The 27,257-nt window shown below is 39.7% G+C and overlaps 1 protein-coding gene across 1 annotated transcript in view; it reads right to left on the reverse strand.

The window, feature by feature from the left end:
• bean1 (brain expressed, associated with NEDD4, 1) overlaps window positions 1–27,257 on the reverse strand; it is a 63,549-nt gene that overhangs the window by 34,004 nt on the left and 2,288 nt on the right. The window contains exon 2 of the mRNA XM_044136471.1: window positions 19,013–19,102. Coding sequence (XP_043992406.1) covers window positions 19,013–19,037 — 25 coding nt within the window. The 5' untranslated portion in view covers window positions 19,038–19,102. The remainder of the gene's footprint in view (window positions 1–19,012; window positions 19,103–27,257) is intronic.

Here is a 27,257-nt window from a genome sequence, read left to right on the forward strand (position 1 = left end):
ACAACAGGAAAGGGCATTGAATATAAAAGAAGTCCTAGGTAAAAATGTGAGAGGGAGAATGCTAGATAACAGGAAATATGTGTGCGGCGTTATTTCAGGTATTTCTCCTGATGTGCCAGTTGATGACATTACATCTAATATATCAGGAGGGAAAGAAGTTGAAGTCAAACGGTTGAAAAGAAACAAAAATGGAGAAAGGAGTGAAAGTTTCTCTATTATGCTAAAGTTTGAAGAGAAGACTCTGCCAGACAAAGTGTTTGTGAGATATACGAGTTATGATGTTTGACCATTTATTCCTGCGCCACTGCGGTGTTTTAAATTTCAGAAATTTGGACATGTCGCGGCAGTATGCTAGGGGAAACAGAAGTGTAGGAGATGTGCTGGGGATCATGAGAATGGAAAATGTGAAGAACGAGCTCCTTTGAAATATTGTAATTGTGGAGGTGGACACAGTTCAGGTTTCAGGGGATATGTAGCTAGTAGAAGAGTTAGTAAAATCACTATTGGGATCACTTATGCAGAAGTGGCTAAAAAGGTTTTTGTTCAACCAATGATGCATCCAAAGAAAGTGACAGTGGTAGAACAAGGAAGTTCTAATTGTCTGGAATGCAGCCAGATTGAAAATGACACTATTCATGAAGAAAGAGAATTTTGTTTTATTCCTGGTTGAGGTTATAAATTGCACTGCTCAAAACACAAAAGAAAACAGAAAAAATTCAAATAATTGTGAAATAATTGTTAAAATCAAAAGTATCTTGATTTTAAGAATGCTAGCTGATTGACTAATTAAGGAAAAACTGAATGAGACACAATCTTCTCTACTTCAATCATGCAGTGGTAGTCCTTCTTTAATGGTCTAGAATTTAAGAAATATATTTCTGATTTGATAATTAAGCCCCATCTGATTTGCATTTAAGAAACGTGACTTAAGCCTAAATTAGATTTTGTAATTCCTCGATATACAACAATTAGGAATGATAGAAAGGAAGGAGGAAGAGGGGGGGGGGGGATGGGGGGGGGTGGCAATGTTTGTGCAAGATGGTATAAGATATAAAGTGGAATCAATAGGGCAGAATTATGAATCGATAGTTGTTAAGATCTGGATAAGAAATGGTCAGATTTCTGTAATTAATCTATATAATTCTAGCAGGAAGTTAACCACTAATGAAGTAAATGAACTGAGTGAAGGAAAGACTGTATGATGTGGTGATTTTAATTCACATAATATTTTATGGGGGAGTCTAAATACAGATGCAAGTGGATTGACCATTGAAGAGTTTCTTGAATTACATTCACTGGTTTGTTTAAATGATGGATGTCCTACTAGGTATGATTGTAACAGGAATTTAGAAAGTTTTTTAGATTTAACATTGGTGCCAAATGGAATAGCTGCAATTACATCATGGAAGGTGCTGAGTGATTCTCCTATGGGTAGTGATCATTTTCCGATTATGATATCAGTTGTATCTGAAGTAGTTAAAGAAGAGGAAGTATTGATTCCAAGATGGAGATTAAGTAGGGCTAATTGGGAATTATTTCAATATTTAGTTAATAACTAGTATGATAAACTAAATGAAAATGTGTTTTCTGATGTGGAGTTATGCAACTCAAAGATTGTGTCTGTTATTGTTAGTGCAGCTGAAACTGCAATTTGTAAAACAGGGGGAAGAGGAAATACAAATCTGTACCATGGTGGAATGAACAATGTAGTTTTGCTATAAGGGGAAGAAATAAAGCTTTTAAACTGGTAAGGACATGCCATACTTTAGAGACATTAATTCAATATAAGAAAGCACAAGCAATAGTCAGGAAGATTATTAGAGCAGCTAATAAGGCAAGTTGGAGGCAGTATTGTAATTCTATTGGAAGAGAAACCAAGTTACCTGAGGTATGGAGAGTTATTAATATAAGATCATTTTAGTCTCCCACAGGAGAAATGTATCTTGGAAGCAGGGGCAAAACTGCAACACAACAACAAAATAAATAAATACATAAAAACAAGAATTAGATAAGAGCACAAATATCAAATCGGTAGTACCATTTCCACTCACATAAAATACATCTTCTACATGCTACTGTTGGTCATCGTCTGGACCTCCTGTTACTCTGTCCAGGCCCCACTAGTCTGCCATTTATCAGGTTAATGGAGAGTGGTACGAATTAATGTTTCAGTCGGTTATATTTACACCGGGGAACCCTGAACCTTCTCCCAGAGATCATAAGAACATATTCTGATGCCATGTGACCCATCAGACAAAATATTCTGAGCTTGCCTGATGGTAGCCTGATGGTAGCCTGATGGTAGCCTGATAGTAGCCTGATGGTAGCCTGATGGTAGCCTGATGGTAGCCTGATGGTAGCCTGATGGTAGCCTGATGGTAGCCTGATGGTAGCCTGATAGTAGCCTGATAGTAGCCTGATAGTAGCCTGATAGTAGCCTGATAGTAGCCTGCTCAAACAGGTGTTGTGGAGAAGATAGATCCAGAGTATTGATAATCTTACTTGCCATCTTCACCAGACTTTGAATTTGAGTTTTTAATTTAACAGTAAGATTTCCAAACCACCCAGTAACACCATATCTAAGAACAGACTCGGTGGTTGCCCTATAAAAGATCAACATTATTGTTTTAGAAACACACACCACACATTAGAAGTCGTCTAAGAAAATATAGACGCTGGTGAACCTTTGCACATACATTTGTCACATGTGTGCGCCAGCTCAGATCACCATCTATGTACACACCTACATATTTAAAAGATGTGACCTGTTTGATGGAGCAGCCATGATGGCTATGAGACTCCAGTCACTGATTGATTTAGGATCCAAAAATAATTCAACAGTTTTGGAGGTGTTTATCTGTAGCTTAAGAGAGTCACACCATAGAACAAACTTATCTACAGCAGCCTATGACTGTTGGGATTGTCTGTTTAGAGACTCAGAATAACAGCATCATCAGAAAATTTTATGATCTACTGATTGGGTTGAGAACTGACACAGTCAATTGTGTACAAAATAAAAATGTAAGGGGAACTGATGCAACCTTGGAGGGCTGCTGTGCTACTTAACTTAGAGTCAGAGAACTGAATTGTATTTTACTTGCTGAGATCTTTTGATAAAAAAGAATAACACCACTTAGTTAAGAAAGGATTAACCTTCAACTGTACCAGTTTTCTGAGAAGAATGTTTACATGAATGGAATTAAAAGCTGAACTAAAATCGATAAAAAGAAGTCTGGCATATGCTGCAGAGTTCTCCAGATGCTTTAGTGCATCAGTGTCAAGATAGCATCACTGGTACTACGTCTCCTAGCGTAAGCAAATTGAAAGGGATCCAGAAATAGCTGCACTTCCATTTGTAGTAGCTCCAACATGAGTTTCTCAAATGATTTAATTACAATAGAAGTGAGCGCTACCGGGAGATAATCATTATCAGTCTGTGGACAGGCAATCTTTGGAGAAAGTTCCTCTGCAAAGTCCTTAAGAAGGAACACAGACATATTGTCTGGGCCAGTGTTTTCTGTGCATTTAAACCCTTAAAGACCCTAAGTACTGACTGTAAATCAATTACATTTCTGCTCTCAGCTCCACAATTTACATTCTGTAATATTTGCCAACACTCCTTATAATCATCAGTTTCAAAACGTAGGTAAAAACTGTTCAAGTGATTTGCTTTTCCGTTCTCATTTAGTGCAGGGCCTTTTCAGGGCCTTCCGCTTGGAAGCCATATTGTACATGGCTCTGATAGAGTCTTACAATCCCTTGGTTAGGCCTGTCGCGATAAACAATAAATTGTACGATAAATAAAAACTATCAACGTCTTTTTAATTATTACCTTTATCGTCTCTTCCAGCCTTTTTCTCTTTCTGTTGATGACACTGAATGAAAAAAGGCTCAACTCCACTGCTCTGCAAAGACCCTCCCTTCCTCATTTCCAGGCACGTGCAGAGGTGGGGGCGAAAGGGGCTTGAGCCCCTGCCCTTTATCTCCTTAATGCCCCTAGTGCCCATTTTGAGTTTTTTTTTTTTCAAGAAATGTTTTTTGAATTTTTGATTTTTAATCTGTATGCCAGAATGCCTGTTTGTGCCCCTCAGCAATAATATTTAGCTAACTATAATAATTTAGAAAAAATAAACTAGTCTGGCTGCCCTCAGTTTAATGACTCTCAGAGCCTCCATGTTGTTCAGACTGCTGGTCCATGGTGAGGAGGAGGGGCTGGATCTGTGCCCTCTAACTATTAAATTATGTGCAAGAAAAACAACATATATATTTATTTTATTCTTTTTATTTTATTTTTTACCTTGTTTTGTGAATAAAAATGTAGGTCTGATGTTGATGTTAGAAAAACTGTTTCTATTTGCATTAGGCTACAGAGAAATGCTTCAGCTGAGAAAACTTCTGACTTTAACTTAATCATTCTGCTAAAAGCCCGGTTCGGTTCGCTACAGGCAGTCTGAGTCGGTCCATCGACAGATATAAAGAATGTCTGTCTTTATATCAGACATCCTGATATAAGACACGGTACTGACTGTCACCAAGAGTCGAAACGCAGCTCAAAGCCCCGGCACCACCCGGTCTCTGTTCGATCTGCTTAACGTTTCTATCAGGCGAGTTAAAGCCGCTGCTGACGGGATCTGGGCTGGAGGTTCTGGGCTGTAAATAGAAGTTATTGCAGAACCTCAAGTGTTAAAGGAAGATTCGGCTAAAAGCACTTAGACTTCACAAAATAATCATCAGAGAAAATATTGTAGAACCGCAGCAAAAAGCCAAACATGCCGCAATGAAATGAATCAAAATGTCTCCAAAGCATCGGAGGACTGACAGGGGCCACCGGGGGATTCCAGGTATATTCCAGGTAGATTCCAGGTATATTCCAGAGATGCGCATCGCAGCGGCTGTTCATGCAGGGCCGGCCCAAGGTAATATGCGGCCTTAGACAGGACCACCCTCCTCGCGGAACCTAAACATGTTTAAATATTAATAAGGTGAATCTGTGAGAGGGAGACCAGGTTTATTGGCTGAGTTTAAAATCAATCACTGATTATTGGTTATTTGCTGTAATGTATTTGTGAACAAACCCAATTCAAACACAAAGAAAACAACATATTGTAGCCATGGTAACACAACAGTCAAACTATCAAGATGATTCTTTAAACTTTTACAAAGTAAACTTCCTAAATTAATTATTTATTTTTCTCAGCTGAATGCATTAAATAAAATGTAATAATATTGTCATTCTCTATAAATGATGCTACAGGTTTGGATCTATGGTCTGTGTTACAATTAAACCATTTCTAGGGGCCCCTGAGTGTCTGGAGGCCCCTGAATGGCCCCTACCAGCAGCTACTGAGTTTTCTTTGCCTTCATATTCCAGTCTTATAATTCTAGGTCTTAGAGATGCTAACATCAAACTATTATATAAAGTTAACCCCTTTGAGCTCTTTAGATCTATAAATCAGTCTGCAGTCAGGTTGTTCTAGAGGTTAAATAGCTATTATTAGAGCTTAATAGCAAAATGGCAGCAATTTTGCTTATTTCATAACTTCATAACCAGCGACTTTCTCTCCTCTGGTCTGTTTAACAGCTACAGTCTCAGATCAACTCAGTCCTCCAGGACTGTCAGCAGCAGAAACAGGAACTTTATACCTGTTGGGGAAAATATAGACTAGATTTGCTTTGCATGTCCCCGCATGATGGCAATAATATAGTAGGATCCAATTAGATTATAGATTAATATGGGTTGTTGCTATGTTGTTATACAGAGTTTTTGTTCAATGTGCCCCTTTTTTAAATTTGAGCCCCTGCCCCTCCATAGGTCTCTGCACGGCCCTGCTCATTTCCTTAGTGTAATGTCCAGTTCACACTACACCATCTTAGAGCTGTCGGCCAATTGTCGGCCCATTTTCAAAACCTGAGAGTTTATCAGGGTAATCGTGCCGGGTGTCCAACAATGGGCACAAAATAATGGCTACAAGTCCAGTGAACTCATTTTAAAACCAGGCATTAATCAATGCTTTACTACAATCTACCTGCAGTGCATGTGGCTCTAGTGTCAGCGTAACGTCCTGACTGAATGAAAATCATTAGAACCTATTTATGTCACGTTAACGAAGAACAGCTGAAAAGTTACCGGGTTCATCAGCAATTTCGCTCCAACTCCTCCACTCGTCATTTCTATATTCTTTGCAGGAAATGTTTTATAAACATCAATGTTGTTTCCACATATCATCTCTAATGTCCGCTCTGTCAGCTGTTTGGGATTCCCCTCTGTAATTTCCCCTCAGAAAGCACAGAGGAGAATCGTGCTTTCTGATTGGCTACCTGTCACATTCAACAGGCTGCATTAAGGGAAAACCCCTGATTTAGATCGGAGCTGCCACAACGATTTACCATAACACACCACACACTACAGGATGATTGGTTACAAAATCACAACACAATCTTAGAACGATCAACGTTCTAAGATTGTCATAAGGGGAAAATGTAGGAGTGAACTAACGTGCAGTGTGAACTATTGCATCAGATAGTCCATTTGCCCATTTTCTCTATTTACATCTAATAATTACTGAAGGGCAATATGGTTTACAGACTTCATAATCTGAACTCTTTTGGTTGAATCCAGTATTTATTTACACTTTGGTGTTTTTATTCAAGTACATTTTGGTTAATGGAGACTGAGAATCCATTTTATTATATTTTTTTTTTGGTTGTTTTGTTTATTTTATCAGTTCCAGTGTTAAGTGTTCTTTTGAAAATAAAGTGTATCTATCTTTGGCAGGAAATCACATGCATTATTAGGTCATTTCCATTAAACAGTGTAAAAAGATCTTCAAACAATTTTATCGTTTATCACAATTATTTTTGAGACAATTAATCGCACAGCAAAATTTGTTATTGTAACAGGCCTATATGTGCCGTTTCCAAATTCATTTTTCATCAAAAATGACACCTAAAAATCTCACTTTCTTCACTTGTTCAACCTTCTGATTCTAAAGACTTAAATTAACTTCCTCATGTCTTCTATAAAAACAAATAACCTGGGACTTTGCTACCGACATTCTAAATCCCCATTTATTTGCCCAACCTTCCACTTTCAAAATGGCATCCTGCATCTTTTTCTGCAAATATATAAGATTATATCCCCACACCCACAGAGCCCCATCATCTGCAAATAAAGATTTCCCTATACTACCATCTATCTCATCAAAAATGTCATTTATCATTATATTAAAAAGAACTGGTCTACCATCATATTTCTCCCTTTACAAAAACCACTTTGAAAAGGACAGAATAAATTTTTCCTTTCAAGAAAATATGATGATCTATCTGTTACAATTCTTCCTATTATTTTTCCTAATTGAGATGCAAAAGCAATAGGCAAATAGTTTGAAGAGTCTGTTGCATTTTTACCTGGCTTCAACACAGGAATTATAATTGACTGCCTCCATGCTGCAGGAATTATCCCTGCGTCTCCCAAATCAGATTAAAAAGTTTTAATATAACATTTAATATATCATTTAAATGTTTAAGCATTAAATAACAAACTCTATCTTTTGCTGGTGTTGACTGTTTAGCATTAAAAATAGCTTTTTCCAGCTTATACAAAGTAAAAGGCATATCCAGCTCTTGATTTGACACTATTCTCTTACTAGTGACTCCAGGTTTTTCAGTTAAAATCTTCTCTTTATAATTCTTTATATCTTCAGACAAATTTTTTTGAACTATGTACTTTAATTAACGATTCTGCTAATAACTCTGCCTTTTCTTTATTACTAACAGCTATTTTCCCGTTAAATTCCAGAACAGGTAAAAAAAAAATATTATTGACACCATTCATTTTCTTAACCAAGATGGCACAGCTCTGCTACGACACGGAAGAGGAGCTCCTTGTGTTGTTTTGTTTGTATCGTTTTCTGTTAATGTGTTTTTATCACCTCCCAGCCTGGACTGATCGAGCAGTATATTCTTCAAACATTGGATACATACGATATCTGTCCGTGGAATGGGCTTGAGGAAAACTGTGCAGCTAGCATTGCTGTGGCTGATCATCTCCAGCTGTGTTTCTCAGTGCTTATTGGAGGTTGACACGGCACGACTGTCATGCAGCAGGGCTTAGTTACTGAGTTTTCGGGAGAACAGTGTGCTACCTTCACCGGACCTACAGGGGGACGTCCCGGGAGGACTACTTCAGAACTATCGTCACCACTACCGGGAGTCTTGTGGACAATGGAGGACCAGGAAGAGAGGACGGAGAGGCGGCGTCAGGGAGCGTGTACGTCGGGCCACTAAGCTACTGCTGTCCTCTATCGTACTGTGTAAACCTCAGATACAAGCTGGAGGAACTGCTGTGGCATGCCAGGAGTATCGTGAGTCGGTCTTCTTGTTTTCCGCAAGACTTGGTTTAGTGATGATGTTCTGGAGAGCTCAACTCAAGTGGATAGTTTCACTAGTATCCGCCCAGACAGAAACGCTGAATGTCGCAATAAATTTATCCTTTATCGCGACAGGCCTAAGCAGATAGAATTAGTTCAAAATAAATGTAAGAAAGTGAATAATTTGTTGAGATGTCTTTCTGGACAGGAATGGGGAGCTTCAAGAAGTGTGCTGTTAGGAGTTTACCAGGCTTTCATGAGATCTTCATTAGATTATGGTGTATAGCATATATGGCAGCTGCTGACAGTCATTTAAGAAAACTTGATAGTGAACAAACACAAGGATTACAAATATGTTGTGAAGCTTTGAGATCATCTCCTCTAGCTGCATTGCATTTACAAGGACATAATTATGACCACCCAACTAAGGCTGTGCTGCAGGACTGTTGGGAATCTCATAAATCTGATTGTAATAGGTTTGGATTGATTGGGGACATAAAAGCTCAAAATTTTGGTTTGACTCAGTTCCAGTGTAGTTTTATGGCCCCACAGTCTCCAATTCCACCATGGTCATTTATCACTCCAGACGTTGATCTTCAAATGGAAAGACTCCAGAATGGGTTATAGTGAATAATTATTTTGGAAGATTTAAAGATAGTATAATTATATATACAGATGGATCTAAAGATCCAAATAGTGGTAGAACAGGATCAGCTGTGAATATCCCACACCATAGAGTCATGATTAAAAGGAGAACTACAGATCATAGCAGTTTGTACAGTTGAATTATCTGCCATTGTGTTAGTTTTAGAAGTTATTAAATGTACAATCTGGCAAATCTTGTAGATTAGATTTATTATTAAGTATATTTCACTTATTAGTTCAGTTACATAAGAAATGTTTTGTTCAATTTATTTGGATTCCTGCTCATGCACTGTAAAATGTAAGTCCCACTGTTTTTTAGCAAACTTATATTCGTTATCTCAGCCGTATAATTCATTTGTAAGTCCAGGTTTTGAGGTTAACTTTATGTGTAATGATTTAGCGATGCCTGGGACTAACGTTAGTCGAAAATATCATGTTTATTTAGTGGCAACAAGATGGAGCGGCAGTGCAAAAAAGCTGTCCGGGGCGCAAAACAAAAAAAGGAAAAGGGATAAGGATAAAGATGTTGGCGGGTTAAAAAAGCCGCTGTACTGTTATAGAAGGCTTATGATGAGTAGACTGCCATAGGTGGGACAGCTGTAAACTGTAGGAGAAGCAGCTGTGATGAAGAAGTGTAGGGTCACCAGATTTGGGTTTCTGAAAAGGAGGACACTTCTTTTTTTGTTGGCGGGGGGATAGAATCGGGCGGACACACATGCCAACGGGGTGGAGATGGGGAGACAGCGGTGGGGGTAGAACTGAAGCAAAATCGGTAGCACAAGTACACACATGTGCTACCGATTTCTTTGCCATACAAAAAAACCTGGAATGGAGTAGTGGAACGGAGTGCCAATGTAATCACAATGCACTGTAAGCTATGTAATGTGTTTTGAGGCAGTTGACCAAAATCCCTAACGATTTTTAAATTCCCCCCAGACATTTTTTTAGGTCTGAAAAGTAGGACATGTCCGGGAAAAAGAGGACGTCTGGTCACCCTAAAGAAGTGTTATGTTGATATGTAATTGTGGTGTTGCTTCTATTGTTGTTAGGACTCATGAAGACCCAGGACGTGTCTCACACCCCCATTGGGATCCTGACCATCATTCCTGAGGACAGGCAGGCCTCCACTGACTCACTGCACCTCCAGTCTTCAAGTACTGCCATCATTTTGGAAGGAAGTCTTGTCATGAATGATCTTGGGAATCTTCCACATGCCATGTGCTCTTTGGACTTATTTATTCTCTGAATTTGGAGTACCCTCAACAACTGAAGTTCACCTTTGACTTCATCCAAAGGGTGCTTCTCTCACTTGGACATAAATCCCTAAAACCAAAAATACAATCACTCAAAATCTTCTGATGCAATGAGTGAATGTGATGTGACATTATGGATCAACGTTGATGCCTTTACCCTTATTGGAAAAGTGATTTTTATTTCTTGTTTGATTCTTTTTGTTGGAGAGCATCATTGCATTTGCAGACTACTAAATGGTTTTATGTTAATGAGGAGAAACATTACTTCACTTCACTACTTCACTATTTACTTTATCAATGTTCTGATAAATGTTGGGCTCTAGTATTGAGAATTGAGTTTTTGTTTCACACCAGTCAACAAAGACATTTAAGCAGGTATTCTCAAAGTTTTAAAGACTGAGGGCCATTTGAAGGATTCAATATTAGATTGAAGGCTACCCTAGAAAAAAAGTCATGTCATTTTTTTCCCTAAAAAAGTCTGTGGAAAACTTTGTTTCCAGGTTAGTGTGTATGTAACCACACTTGAGAACCTTGTATTTAAGGTAAACTTGTTTAATTATTAAACATTTTTTTCCATTCAAACTGTTGTCTGTTGGCTCTTCGTTCCAATAACTTAACACTTTTGGTTCATCTTACTTGAACATATCAAGGCAATCGGTTTCCTGATATTTTGCAAGTAATGTGAACTCTTAAACGTGTAAGTATAACTTATTTTTATGAGTACTGCTTAATTGACATAACTCACAATTTGAAGTAGTCATAATTGACATTTTATAGTCAACTTTACTAATGATTTTGAGTTAACGGCACTCAGGTTTACTGCCTTTATCTGAGTGGTCTAAACATAGTTATTTTTAGCAATAACACCTTAAAATGAATTAGCTACTTTACTTGAAGATTTTGAGGCAATCGGTTTCCTAACTTTTTTTAAGTAAAGTGAACTTATTACATTTTACAGTGTGTGGGGGTTAAGAGTTGTATGAATGGAAGGCGGAAAGAAGAGGTAGTTATATCTCCACTTAGAATTGGTCACACTGGACTTAATAGTAATCTTTTCGAATAGGGAAACATAAAACAGGAACTTGTAATTATTGTAATCAGATGGAAACAGTGGAACATGTTTTATTAAAATGCAATAAATATTCAGAGGAACGTCAGCACTTAAAGTCAATATTAAATAGAGAGAAAATAGGATTTTTTATGATAAATCTTTTAGGAAGTAAATCAATTTCTGTTAGAAATCAATTGATTATATATTTTTTTAAAACACTGGGTTATTTAATCGTATTTAAAGTATGTATGTGAATTTGCACATTCGTGCATATCATTTGGCGTGTATTATTAAATTCTCTCTGAGATCATTGATGACCACACTCCAGTCTGGTAGGTGGTGATAAATGCACCTTAAGTTGGTTGCCATCCGCCAATAAAAAACAAAAGAAGAAGAAGAATGGTTGCTGCTAACAGGAGTCCTAGTAAATGAGCGGATACGAGAAAAACTACGACAAAAGCTAAAAAGCACATTAGCACATTCAAAAAAAAAGTGCCATACTAACCGATATGTTAATTACCACACTAACTTTGACAGTTGGAGGAAATGCAGTAGCGGACAAGGAGAGAGAATTAGCAATTCAGGGGCTTTATTATTGTTGGAGGAGGATGATGAGAGAGACGTGACCAGGGACAGTTTGAGGAAGAGTTCAGGTTAGCTGCTGCTGCTGCTGCCTGGGAAGAAGGAATGAAAATGTTCATAAAGAAAAAGTTTCATGCAGGCAGGAAGGCAGGTGTGTGTGAGGGGGAAGCTAAGCTAACACTAAGCTCCAGGATGATGTCCCATGGAATTAGTAATGAACACGTTCTGAGATATTTTAGTAGTAATTGTTCATTTCAATAGAACAATAGTCCAGAAAACGTCTGGACTATTAAGTCATAATATCTCAAGTATGACCAAGGGAAAACATAAAGCTTTCTCTATAAAGCTACCAAAGAATCCGCTCAATGTGGAACATCCACACAAATAAAAGCCAGAGCAGTCATAATGACATATCAGAGAAATCCTGACTTCTGTTTCCTCCCTGACCTCGACAGGCTCCGTTTCTATGGTTTCTTTATGCTTCGGTGTTCACAGGCTCCAATCAGAGCTTTTTAAGCCTTGTCTTTCCCTTCACAGCCTCTTTCTCAGAACTGCTACTAAAGGGGAAAATGATGACGGGCGAGGAAACACTGATGGAGGGGCGAATGAGGAGATAATGGCAGAGATGAGGAATGGGGTAGAGAGTGTTAAAGCTCATGAGTAGCTCTGCTCCATTCTAGAAAAACACCAAACACATAAACACAGGAGATCTTTGGAGTGTTGGAAAGCCAAACCTGTCCATCTTCAAAACAACATAATTTAAGAATTTCCCATTTATTTGTTTCTTTGTTCCATAATCACCTTCCTCAGTGTATATTCCTCTCATTTTTGTCACTTCCTCCTGTTTCCTCCATGGCCGCTGTGCTGTGTTGTCTTCCTACACTGCAGGTTTGGTTGCTCCTCAAATGCTGACGATGTTTTTCAAAGTATTTAGTTTTTGTAAGTTTAGATATTTTGATAAAGCTCCTGCCTTTCTGCTGTTGAGGTCAAAAGGTACAATGGAGTATTAGGAATAGGAGTAATACTAATATTTCTAGAATAAAATTACGAGAATAAAGTCATAATAATATGAGAAATAATTTGAGTATAAAGTCTTACTTAATTCTCATAATTATGACTTTAATCTTGAGATATTATGACTCTATTCTTGTAATGTTATTTTTGACCCTAACAGTCTGCTGTATAATGGTTTTGTTCAAACACGCTCAGCCTCTCTGGACCTTCTCCTCTTGCTCCAGTAGAGCTAATCAGCCTTCAACAGGCAGACCATGGCTTTAAAACCAGTTTCCTTTCGCTGTCACACACCTGTGGCATGTATTAATTGTTGCCGGGCCCTGATGGAGACCCAGTGAGCTGGAACAGCCTTGGTATTAGCTAAGGCAGCAGGCCATGAAATCTGCCACACACATACTTCCTATCCATTTAAATAAATCTAAATAAACGACCTCACACTGAGAGATTGGATGAGAGTGCAGGCGTGCGACTGGTCAGGTAGTCAGAGACAGGCAGACAGACGGATGGATGGGATAGGAGGTAACGTGCCAGGAAATGCAGGTTTTCCTCTCCTATTTCCATAAGCATGTTAATGTTATGATGGACATCTTGGCATGGGGAAGGAAGGGCATTGTGTATTTCTGATGAACGATGTGAGCAGTGAAGTGGAACAGGACCAGGGCCGTGCAGAGACCTATGGAGGGGCAGGGGCTCAAATTTAAAAAAGGGGCACATTGAACAAAAACATAGCAACAACCCATATTAATCAATAATCTAATTGGATCCTACTATATTATTGCCATCAGTCCTGGAGGACTGAGTTGATCTGAGACTGTAGCTGTTAAACAGACCAGAGGAGAGAAAGTCGCTGGTTATGAAATAAGAACATTTGCTGCCATTTTACTAATTAAGCCCTAATAATAGCTATTTAACCTCTAGAACAAACTGGATGCAGACTGATTTATAGAGCCAAAAAGCTCATAGGGGTTAATTCTGGGGTGGGGAGTCCTGGTCTTGGAGGGCCGGTATCCTGCAACTCTAAGATGTCTCCCTGGTCCAACACACCTGAATCCAATAACTGAATCACTTCCCAAGTGCAGTCAGGTTCCCCAGAGTTCTGCTAATGACCTCATTATTCGACTCAGGTGTGTTGAAGTAGAGATACATCTAAAAGTTGCAGGAGACCGGCCCTCCAGATCTAGAATTATAAGACTGGAATATGAAGGCAAAGAAAATTCAGTAGCTACTGGTAGGGGCCATTCAGGGGCCTCCATATGTTCAGGGGCCCCTAGAAATGGTTTAATTGTAACACAGACCATAGATCCAAACCTGTAGCATCATTTATAGAGAATGACAATGTTATTACATTTTATTTAATGCATTCAGCTGAGAAAAATAAATAATTCATTTAGGAAGTTTACTTTGTAAGTTTAAAGAATCATCTTGATAGTTTGACTGTTGTGTTACCATGGCTACAATATGGTGTAATCTTTGTGTTTGAATTGTGTTTGTTCACAAATACATTACAGCAAATAACCAATAATCAATGATTGATTTTAAACTGAGCCAATAAACCTGGTCTTCCTCTCACAGATTCACCTTATTAATATTTAAACATGTTTGGGTTCTGGGGGTGGGGGGGCTGTCCAAGGCCCCATATTACTTTGGGCCGGCCCTGCATGAACAGCCACTGCGATGCGCATCTCTGGAATCTACCTGGAATCTACTTGGAATCTACCTGGAATATACCTGGAATCCCCCGGTGGCCCCTGTCAGTCCTCCGATGCTTTGGAGACATTTTGATTCATTTCATTGCGGCATGTTTGGCTTTTTGCTGCGGTTCTACAATATTTTCTCTGATGATTATTTTGTGAAGTCTAAGTGCTTTTAGCCGAATCTTCCTTTAACACTTGAGGTTCTGCAATAACTTCTATTTACAGCCCAGAACCTCCAGCCCAGATCCCGTCAGCAGCGGCTTTAACTCGCCTGATAGAAACGTTAAGCAGATCGAACAGAGACCGGGTGGTGCCGGGTGGTGCCGGGGCTTTGAGCTGCGTTTCGACTCTTGGTGACAGTCAGTACCGTGTCTTATATCAGGATGTCTGATATAAAGACAGACATTCTTTATATCTGTCAGTGGGACCGACTCAGACTGCCTGTAGCGAACCGAACCGGCCATTTAGCAGAATGATTAAGTTAAAGTCAGAAGTTTTTTCTGCAGCTGAAGCATTTCTGTGTTCAGGGGTGAGGCGGGTTTTGTCCTGCTATTGCAAGGACGATTATGAAAATATAAATAGAAACAGTTTTTCTAACGTCAACATCAGACCTACGTTTTTATCACAAACCAGTGTATAAAAAATATTCTTGCCCATAATTTGACAAACAGGCCTTCTGACATACAGATTAAAAAAAATAAAATAAAAATATTTTGAAAAAAAAAAAAAAAGTCAAAAAGGGCACTAGGGGCATTAAGGATAAAGGGGCAGGGGCTCAAGCCCCTTTTGCCCCCCTCTGCACGTGCCTGTCCAAAAGGATATTTGTGATCGGTGTAATAATTTGTGCAGCAATCGTAAATGAGCGCATACCCGATCATTATTACCTTGCCGTTGTTGGGAGAAAAAAAAAGTCAGACTCAACTTATAGGACCGCCTCTCTGCTCCGCTGTTGATAAAAAAGTCTGGGATGTCTTATTTTTTTGTTCTTATAATTCTGCATAACTCACCATGTCAATATTTGCGTGAATATATAAAGGCTGTTGCTGTTAAGCATTTTCGCTTACGTGTCTATACCGTCCCCGTGGCAACTGTATGTTGACTTTTATCATGTTGATCTAAACTTTGAAACAATATGAACTCATATTGTTTCTCTCGGGATCTTGTTCACGAATGGGGGAAGAAGGGAGCGGGAGATCGACAGGCGGATTGGCGCAGCGTCTGCCGTCAAGCGGGCGCTGTACCGGTCCATCGTGGTGAAGAGAGAGCTGAGCCAAAAAGCGAAGCTCTCGATTTACCGGTCGATCTACGTTCCCACCCTCATCTATGGTCATGAGCTTTGGGTCATGACCGAAAGAACGAGATCGCGGATACAAGCGGCCGAAATGGGTTTTCTCCGTAGGGTGGCTGGGCTCTCCTTTAGAGATAGGGTGAGAAGCTCAGTCATCTGGGAGGGACTCAGAGTAGAGCCGCTGCTCCTTCACGTCGAGAGGGGCCAGTTGAGGTGGCTCGGGCATCTGGTCAGGATGCCTCCTGGACGCCTCCCTGGTGAGGTGTTCTGGGCACGTCTCACCGGGAGGAGACCCCGGGGAAGACCCAGAACACGCTGGAGGGACTATGTCTCTCGGCTGGCCTGGGAACGCCTTGGGATTCCTCCAGAGGAGCTGGTGGAAGTGGCTGGGGAGAGGGAAGTCTGGGCCTCCCTCCTGAAGGTTCTACTCCCGCGACCCGACCCCGGATAAGTGGAAGAAGATGGATGGATGGATGGATGGATGAACTCATATAAGCCTTATTCTCAAGCTTATTAGCCCAGAGTCACATGGATACCAGTTCGATGTGAACACTGTTTCCATCGGGTAGTTTAATGTGCGACACTGAGTACGCAGTCATCAAAATCTATCCTTGAGCAGACATCCAGCTGATGTCTGCTTCCAGTCCAGCGCGGACTGAAGTGCGCCTGAGTATGTTGGCGCCTTAACACACTACACACGACTACAGGATGATCGGTTACGAAATCGTAAGAACGACCAACGTTCTCAGATTGTTGTAAGGGGGAAATCCAGGCAAAAAATGGTGCATTGTGAACTATTGCACCAATAGAGACAATCTGACTACCTGATGTAGTCAGATTGTCTCTATTTAAATCTAAGAATTACTGAAGGGCAATATGGTTTACAGACTTCATAATCTGCACTCTTTTGGTTGAATGCAGTATTTATTTACACTTTGGCTTTACATTGTTTAGTTTTTATTCAAGTAAATACTGTGTTAATAGAGACTGAGAATCCATTTTATTTTTGTTTTTGGTTGTTTTGTTTATTTTATCAGTTCCAGTGTTGAGTTTTCTTTTGAAAATAAATCTTTGGCAGTAAATCACATACATTATTACATCATTTCCATTGAATCAGTGTAAAAAGGTCTTCAAAACAATATTGTAATTTATCGCAATAATTTTGAGACAATTAATCGCTCAGTAAAATCTGTTATCGTGGCAGGCCTATCCATTCATCTACTCCTCCTTCCTTCCCAGCCTCTTTCTTGCCCCCAGCGGTGAGGAGTTGTTGCATAAGCCACCGACTCATTTTTTATTAAGACTTCTGTCAGCTATAAATATGTCTGCCTTCTTCTGTGGAATTTGAAAATGTGTAATTGTGGTGGAAAAACCCCATAAAAGTAGAAAACCTACAAGGACACAAAACGGCAAACGAAGGTGCTGTAAGACAGAGAGGATGTATATAGAGAGTCAAATATAGTGAATAAACTGCATCATAAAGACGAGGAAACAGCAGATCCTGATGAAAATGTTTCAGGGTACGGTTATAAAACAATATAGAAAGTTTTAAATATCTAAAGTTCTGTTCAGTCTTAGGCTGTTCAGGTTTTTGTGATTTCAAGATCACAGAATTCACTCAAAATCAACAGATTTTTTCAAGGCAATGCAAAATTGTGAGTTTTTGCAAATTTTCTTGGTCAATAAGATTGGGCTTAAGTGATTGCTAAAGCTCACCTGCAGGTGGCAGTATTTCTTACTCCTGGCCATTGCTTTCCTACACAATTTATCTTGATTCTCTTTTCCCTTCACTGTTGCGTCTGGAATTTCTCTCATGGAAATGGAGCGTCTTCGGTAAATTTTCCACCAGGCCAATCAGCGAACAGAAGAAGAAGTTGTGAATGAAGGAGGAGATGTTCTGCAGCATTATAGTCTGTCTGCCTGGGAGCGGAGGATGTGAACAAAGCAGTTTACACACAATTTCTGATAAGTTTTGCAGCATCAAGCTTGCGCATTACATACGGCAAACATAACTAGGTATAATTTTAAACCTCAACAGAGACGACACTTCCAGGAAGCAATTGTTTCTGACTAGCTAAGTGTCCAGACTAGCTGTATAAAGCAATAGACATATCTGTCAGATATAGAAGGCTTTCTACAGCGCTGATTTTTTCCAGGCTAGCTCACTGCTGGGTTTGCCTTATATGATGTCACGTTTTAGTTTGTGATCAAGATGGCAAGTAACAAAAATCAAGCTATTTCAGCTCATTAAAGAACAGAATCGTTCATGTGTCCAATCTGTCTGCTTATTTGTTATCTCATCTTTTTCATGTTGATTTTGGGAAATGGTTTAATGAGGAAAAAAATTCAGAAAAATTCCTTGCTAATATTTCTAAAGTACACCACAAAAATATTGATTGCAAAAAAATCTAATTTTTATTACAAAAGAAAAAAATACAAAAACAACCATAAAATCGATTGACTTTTGGAAGAGAAACATGGTGGTGGCAGCATCATGTCGTAAAATGTTTTTTATCAATAGGGACAGGAGAGATGCTGATGGTAAGATACTGTAAAAAAATACTCTAGCTCATAAAAATCCTCATGACATAAAGTGAAGCTTGTTTTAATGTGTCATATAAAAAAAATCTAGCTATATACTGTACTTTTGCAAGCTTTTATATATTATTGTTCATATTTTTATGTTTGTGACCTGGGTAAAACAATCTGTCCTTTTTTCTTCCTCAAGAAAGAAGTTTGAAAGACTTTCAGTGCAGGATTACTTTTATTTCTAGTTTTAACACAATGAAAATCTTCATTTATTTTCTGATTTGGCCTTTTAAAAGCTGGTGCTTGGAAAGATCCAAAGCTACTGTGTTTTATCCCATTAGGATCTGCTACATTTTCTATCAAACTGCTTTAAAATGAGACCCTTTGCTGTCTCCTCTTCTTTTTATTTTCCAAACAAGGCTGTCTGTCACCTTCCTCCTCCAACATTAAATGAATCACAGTAAGTGTCATTCGAGGAAAAAAAACACACATATACACTCCTCTCAGTAACCGAAGTGGAAATTATACTTTCTGTAACTTCAGGAGACAAATTAACAACAACAAAAAACAAGAAATTTATGCCTTACCTGAGCAGATCAATTTCACCAGCATGAACCCCTTCACTGTGTTTCTGTTTGCAGCATCTCAACAGACAGGAGCCAACTTGAGCAGCACTGCTGTGGGGACACAGAGAAAAATGGGAAGGAAATCAGAAGCACATTGGGAGCAAAACAAAGAAAAATGAGTGTGGGCCGAGTCAGCACACCAAGACAACAAACAACAGCTGGATGGACGGCGAATGATAGAAATGAATGAAAGTGAGAGAGGAGAAGCTGTGCTGTTTTACACACAGGGAGGGAAACTGCAGAGACTGATGCCAGAGTCACAACATCCAAGCCAGGTTGTTTATAAAGCCCCAGGCTGCATGTGTGTGTCCAGGTGTGTGACAGCGGCAGTACTGTGGCCGCCTACATCCTCTGTGTGTGTGTGGGTGTGTGTGTGTTCATTGCTCTTTCCAGAACATGGCCAAAGGGCTGAAATGTTCCGATCGATGGCTCAAACACATTTACACATCTGATGCTGTTTTATTATATAGGAGCAACGCTTCAGGTTACAAGTGAAAATTATTATTTTTTATATAAAATGTCAAACTACTATTATAGATTTGAAACTAATGACATCCGTATAGACTCGTTTTGTCTCTGTGTTAAGCAGGATATTTAAAGGTTTTTTTCTTCCAAGCTCAGTTTATTTCTCTCACTTTTTCTTATTTGTCTCTTTTTGTTGACTCATCTTTTCTTTACCCTTTGGGGAAAAAAAATGTGTTGCCACATTTAAACTAATATATGTAGATTCAAGCTTCATCATCTTAAATTTTTTTGGTAACAATGTATAAAAAAAAGTTGGGTAATCACATTAGAAATCTATATATTTTAAATCTAGTGTTTACTTTGAGATCATTTATTTTATGTGTAAAAAAATCTAAGAAATATCATAGACTTTTTACAAAGCTTGCCAGAGCTACACCATGTTGACTCCAGTCCTGGTATTGTGAGCGTTCGGGACCACAGCCGCCCACAAACACATCAAATCTGCTAACTCTTTGAAGAGAATGCTTGCAGCTGCATATTCTAACATTTTAAACCCCCAATAATACCTTGACATGCATTAAGACGCACAGTTGGAACCATCTTAGTGCTATGCAGAAGCTAGCATCCAGAGTTTTCCCCATCTCCACTCTTGAGAGTAGTAGCCAATCAGAGCAAAGGAAAATGGATGTTTTGCAAAAGCCTTTCAATAACTTTAAGCATTGAGCCTACTTCAGCTTCCCAAGCTCAATTTTTGTTTTTTGAATACATTAGCTATGCTCAATGAAAAAAATCTGTGAAAAGGCGGGCTTTCTGTAAATAAACTAGAATCACATCCCACAGTTTCATTTCTTTCACCCGTTCTTGGATTTTTCTGATATCCAATTTTTATTATGGAGAGTCATAGTGAAGCCCTGCGACAGACTGGCGACCTGTCCAGGGTGTACTCCGCCTCTCGCCCGGAACGCAGCTGGAGATAGACACCAGCAACCCTCCCAACCCCACTAAGGGACAAGGGTGTAAGAAAATGGATGGATGGATGGATGGATGGAGTCGTAGTGAAAAACCATTGTGTTCCGATTATGAACTAAATCTGTTGGCTGTACTTCAACACTCAGACAACAGTCCTGCGTGCCACAGCGCCTGACAGGAGAGAAAAAAGTAATAATGGGAAAAATCCTCAAAGCTTTAACTCCCATCGTTGACATGTCTCATTTTTGACTAGTCAATTATTTCACACTAATATTTCTTTAAGATCAAATAAGTACATCCCACATAGACACACTTAAGACAACTTGTTGCCCTTTTTGTTTAATTTTCAGTCAATCATACTGAAAATTATGATTTTCAGTGAATCAAATGATTTTCAATCCACATCGCTCCTGCTGTGGAGAGTTTATCTTTGGCAAATTGTTAAGCAGTTTTCCATTTCTGTGACTCCTCCGTCTTTTTACATCCTGTCCTCCCACTAAATTCCAGCCAGACTTTAGCACACATTTCATGGCTTTTCTTTGCTCAGCTTTTGCGTCTTCTCACTCCTCGTAACTTCTAATATTAAAACCTCAGTCAGTTTAGAGAAGTTCTTCATCATCGTCATTTGTGTCCACAGCTCAGGAATGTGACACAGAATTTTTACAGGGTTGAGCACACAAACACATTCCCCGTTGACAAAGACAACTTGTCAACTTAGTCACTCTTGAGTCAACGCAAGATGATATCACACACTGTGAAAAATTATAAAGAGGATTATAATATACCCACTCACTCTCATTGAATATTCTGTGTGTGTGCGTGTGTGTGTGTGTGTACCATGTACCTTGTGGGGACCATTTTCCTGACACATATTTCATTGTGGGTACTCACCAAACCCTGGGCCCCATAAGGGGAAATGCTGGTTGTGGGGTTAGGGGTCAGGTGTCAGACTAAGGGGTGAATTGAGTTTTGGTTATAGTTAGGAAATGAATGGAAGTCAATGGGAAGTCCTCACAAAGATAGCGTGGCAAACAAGTGTGTGTGTGTGCCTGTGTGTGTATTTATAACTTGAAACTACAATCCATTCAGCACCTTTAACCATCCCTGCCTCAAAGGCACTCAGCTGAACCATCTTCCTTTTCTGCCCTGCTCTACTTCACACACACCCATGCATGCACGCACACACACACTTGTCCAGTGGGATGTTGTCACCCCAGTTCTCTTACAGCTCAGTGTTTGTGTATCATTGTGAGAGGCAGAACAGAACTGGCAGGATCAGTGTAATTACTGTACCTCACAAAGAAGAGCTGGAAGAAACAGTCAGGCAAAGCACAAGAAATACATTCACTTATTTGGTATTTTAATTTTTTTTATGTTAAATGAACTATAAGCTTTCTATTTACTATTTTTCTATTTACTGCTATTTGCAGTTTATTTTGTTTTACACTTTTTTGTGTTCTTGAAATGATTGAAGCTAGACCATTTTAGAAGAAATTTGTAGTACCTTATTCTTACTTTTAGGTTTACTTGATGGATTAAAATGTTAAAAGATCTGACCTGCCCTGCGACAGACTGGCGACCTGTCCAGGGTGACCCGCCTCTCGCCCGGAACGTTAGCTGGGGATAGGCACCAGCGACCCTCCCGACCCCATTAGGGACAAAGGGTGAAAGAAAATGGATAGATGGATGAAGAGACATACAGGACACACACCCATTCACACACACACTCACACCTAGGGAGAATTTAGAGAGCCCAATTAACCTGACAGTCATGTTTTTGGACTGTGGGAGGAAGCCGGAGAACCCGGAGAGAACCCACCATGCACAGGGAGAACATGCAAACTCCATGCAGAAAGACCCCGGGCCGGGAATCGAACCCAGGACCTTCTTGCTGCAAGACAACAGCTCTACCAACTGCACCACTGTGCAGCTCTACTTCAGCTCTAATTAAGGAATTTTAAAATAAGTTTGTTAATCAAATGACTTCAGTTGGGAAAAAGTTATTTCAATAACTTTTGAAATAACAGATATGATCTTTACAAGAATAACTGAATTTATTCACATACAGTTATATAGAAATATACAATTAGAATTTAAAAAACTATTCCACTTTAGATGTTTAGCTGCATAGTTCACATTCACACAATTTCAAATTGTAACATAACCACTATGTTTATTTTCCTGAATAAATACATTAACAGTAAATGTATCAAACTGTCGTGTAGAACAGTTGTTGTGATTTCATTGTTAAAAAATATTCAGAATTTCCACTGTTTGTAACTGATTTGGGTGAATCATGATGTTTTGAGTTATGTGTGTAATTAGTGTTTAAAAAGGTGCGTGTGCTTCGGCGCGAGAGGCGCAACCGGCGAGGAAGACGCTCACCGTGTGATCTGTGCAGGGGGAGTTTTGATTTGAATTATTGTTTAAAACTAGAACAAATCAAGGAAAAGACATAAAACAGCGATCAAAGTGCGTCGCAGATCGTACATTAGGAACTGGATCGGAGTTTGCACCCAGGAAACGCCGCCTGGTGCAAGAGGACACCGCCAGTGCGAGAGGACGCCACTGAGGGGAAAGAAAGACTCTCCCGGTGAGATCTGGACTTTACTTTTCTTTTTGGGGATTATTGGTGGTACCACTCATTTTTTCTTATTTTTTGGGGGAGGGGTTTTGACGTGTGGATTTTTCATTTTGGATCGGGACTTTGGATTAGAAAGGGGAAATACTTCCAGGACTTTGTTTATGTTTCGAGGATATGGAACTTCTTTGTGGACAATAATCTCTTTGAAAAAAGGATGGGAAATTTTTGGACATTTAATTATTTTGGTCTTTTGCTGATTCAAACTGAGTGATCTAAATCTACCATAATTATTTTTTGAGGGATTTTGGTTATCAATCTATTTTATCAAGATAACTATTATTATTTTGTAGTATTGTAATTCTTTTTGAATAAATCATTGTTGCTAAGGATCAACAAATTTCGTATTGAGTGGTTGGGTATTAATTTTTTTTAGCAAATTAATGGTGTAACATATTTTACCTGATTCCTGGGACAGATCCCCCTTGAGTGTATTGTGAGTTCAGCTTTAAGCCAAATTTTACAAAATAATGATGGCGATGAAAACCAGAAGGAATTGAGAGACAATGGCAGTTAGAGAAAGAAAAACTGAAGAAATGGGGTTTTGAGTGAAGCCATTGCGCCACTCCATCATTCCTTCAACTCTCTTCTTGGTATTCCCTCTCTTCGAGGTCCCTCTCTCCCTCCTCTCATCCATCTCGGCCTGGCTCTCTCTGACAGACAATTAGGCCCACACAGCCCTATCATTCATTCAAGCTGTCAGTCCAGAGCGCAGCACAGGTCTCAGGGTAGCTCTCCATTTGAAGCGTCAAGGTTCAGTTTTCCTAATGGCTGGGTTAATAGGTTAAACCCCACAGTTAGACGATCAGAGATCTGGTCCTTGTGGAACAGGACTATCAATGATTCACACGATTCCTGTATGCTAAACCAATCATTTCTTAGGATGATAGTCACTGAAATCTTTCCTAGTGGAATCTATGATGATAAGGTTGATGTGCACTGGATGAGTGGAGAACAAAAGGGTTGTGTAACCTAAAAAAACAATGTACTGGAGCACCTGAAAGTCATACCTAGAAAATTCAGGAAGAGAAATCCAGAAAAGACCTAAAGTACCAGTACATGAGAGGAACATCTTCATGTAGAACTGCCAATCAATCAGTGTCTAAAGGTGTTGTCACAACTGATAGTCCAGTAGACCCGGTTCAAATGGAGAACAAAATTTCAACATTTGTTACACTTTCAGCTGTTTTGGTTCTCTTCCTTCTGCACTGCATCAAATCAAACAAACCCTTTGAGAAACATCTTTCCCACGTCACCTGTGGTGGCACTGCACCAAGAACCAGCTGACTCAAAAACTACCAAAGAAGATATGAGCGCAACTGTCTTCTTCACAAAATGTAAATAAAAAAGAAGTAGCGTCAGATTTTAGCGGCTGTAGGATTCCTCTTCTTGAGCCATTTGATTTGGTTGTATTTACCCAGAATGACCTGAGCTGTGGTCCGCTTCCTGCTTTTGGAGCAGTCTCTGGTGTGCTTGCATATACATATGCATTTGGATGGCACCAGAGTTCACTTCAACTGCACCGAGAACTTCTTGTTTTAGAACTTCTGTGCTCATCATGGATTGTCCATAGCAAACACCATGTTCAAGCATAAGGGTGCCCATATGTGCACTTGGCACCAGGACACCCTAGGCCGCAGTTCGATGATTGAGTTTGTCATCGTTTCATCAGATCTGCAAACACATGTCACAAATCTGAACAGAACTGCGGAGCTGTTGGCTCCGGTGGTGGGGCAGGACCTGGCAGGCCCAAACATGTCGCAAATGTCTGGCAGAGTCTCCTGTGTGACGGAGCTATAACTTCCACCTCTGGGGGACACATTCTGGGGGAGATGGGTGATATTGAGTCTGAGTGGACCATGTTCTGTGGAGATGTGGCCATAAGGTGCCTGTCATGGTGGCAAACCTGTTAGTAAACACCTTTGGTGAGGGATGCTGTCAGGCTGAAGAAGGAGTCCTTGTCTGGCCTTTTTGGCCTGTGGGATCCCAGAAGCAGCTAATAGGTACCGGCAGTCCAAGTGGCATGCAGTTGCTGAGGCAAAAATTCGGGCTTGGGAGGAGTTCGGAGAGGCCAGGGAGAAAGACTTTGGCATGGTCCACCATCCGCCGTCTCAGGAGGGGGAAGTGGTACAGCACTAACACCGTTTATAGAGGAGATGATGTGCTTCTGACCTCGACTCGGGACGTTGTGAGCCGGTGGGCAGAATACTTCAAAAACCTCCTCAATTCAACCAACATGCCTTCTGTTAAGGAAGTGGAGCCTGGGGATTCTGGGTCAGGTTCTCCCATCTCGGGGGATAAGGTCGCTGAGTTGGTTTAAGATCTCCTCGTGGCAAGGTGGACGAGATTCGCCTGGAGTTCTTTAAGGCTCTGAATGCGTTAGGATTGTGTTTGTTAACGTGACTCTGGAATATTAAAAAGGACATTGGGGGAAGTCCCCCTGGATTGGATGACTGGTGTGATGGTTCCCTGTTCAAAAAGGGGGACTGGAGAGTGTGTTCCAATTACAGAGGGGTCACACTCTTAAGCCTCCCTGACAAGGTCCGTTCAGGTGTCCAGGGGCCCCAGGCATAAAAGAGTGTGCAGTTTTCACACTAAAACTTGGCATGCGGACAAATTTAGAAAAGTGTGATGCACAAAGAAATTCGGATGCATAAAGATGGGTGTACGCACTTCGCTGCGCACCTTTGTTTTATAAATCCCAATGTGAGGGAAATTGAGCGCAGCTGCTGGTCCGCCCTTTTGCCACCCATAAATACATATGTAAATTAGTATGAACACACGGAAGTCTGCTACCACGTGAAGCAATAACCATGGCAATGTCCTAGTTTGTAGCAGTATAAGTATTTATAATAATAATTATTATTATTTATTTTATTTAAAGGCTGCTTTCAAGGCACATGACGTCATCTCACAAAAATAAAAATAATACATTTTAAAGAAAAACAAATACAAATGCAAATAAAAAAAAGAAAAGAAAGGGATGTGCAGATGCCTGTTTGAACAGCAGAGAGTTCAGCCGGGATTTAAAGACAGACAGTGTGTCAGAGAGTCCATTGAGTGGGAATGTGGATGTTTATTTTAAATAGTGTAATCATGTGCATGAGTTGTACATTTACAGAATAGAGATGCTTTCTGTCCATAAGGCCCATTCATAAAGCGGGCAGCTCGACTGAAGGATGACTGCAGTTGCACCGGTACCAGTACCACACGGATCTTTATTTAAGTTTTGCCCAGAGCTCTAGGATGATCAGTCTGGGCAATCGAAACGATAATGAATCATCATCAACATTTTCCAGCAGATCAATATTATCTCTGAACACACACTCCATCTGAATCCTTCCATTGGTGATTGAGGAGAGCTTGACTGAAGGATGACTTTGCACAGCTACTCATGTACATATGATTGTATACACATGACTGCCAAATAAGTTACAAATTGGCTTAAAAGCAAAAGAGGTCAATATTTTAAAGGTGGCCATCGCAAACTCCATGAAAAACTTCTAGGTAAAATTGATAAGATGTGACCTACAATCACATCTTAGGTCAAGGGTCAGGGGGACAGAACTAGTGTTCTGTCAGGGGGAACGAGCCAAACTAGAAAACTATCTTGAGAAGCTCGTGGAAGCACACCCTGAGGGCTCCAGCCCAGGCATACTGGAGGTGACTCAAAGCTGATGCTTACCACGTGGTTAGATTATAAAAACACGGAATAAATAACCTGCATTGAAGTATCTCATATTTATCTCATATTAAACTAAGGTATCATTGCTGTCTTGGTTTTTTGAATTTTTTTAGTCTGGTTCAGTGTCAGACTAAAGTCAAGAGAATTTTTGATGCATCAACCTTCACAGCTGACTGGACAGGCACCTCTTAGATAACCTGTGGCCAGGCTTTCATACTCTTTAGAGCTCAGCACTAAGAGCAGGATGCAGTCTTTCAGATGTGAGAATGTAAGAATCACAGAAATGTCACTGATAAAACAAATCTGGCTGTTTGTGATTTCCACTGCTGTCTGTGATTTGATTTTTTTATTGAAATCTATTAAAAATGTCTTCTTGCTTTAAAAAAAAAAATAAAAATTATTAAACAATTTGTTGTTTCCTGTCACTGTATTATGATTGTATTGTA

Source organism: Gambusia affinis, linkage group LG13 (assembly GCF_019740435.1).
Source record: "Gambusia affinis linkage group LG13, SWU_Gaff_1.0, whole genome shotgun sequence".
In the NCBI taxonomy this organism is placed as follows: domain Eukaryota; kingdom Metazoa; phylum Chordata; class Actinopteri; order Cyprinodontiformes; family Poeciliidae; genus Gambusia; species Gambusia affinis.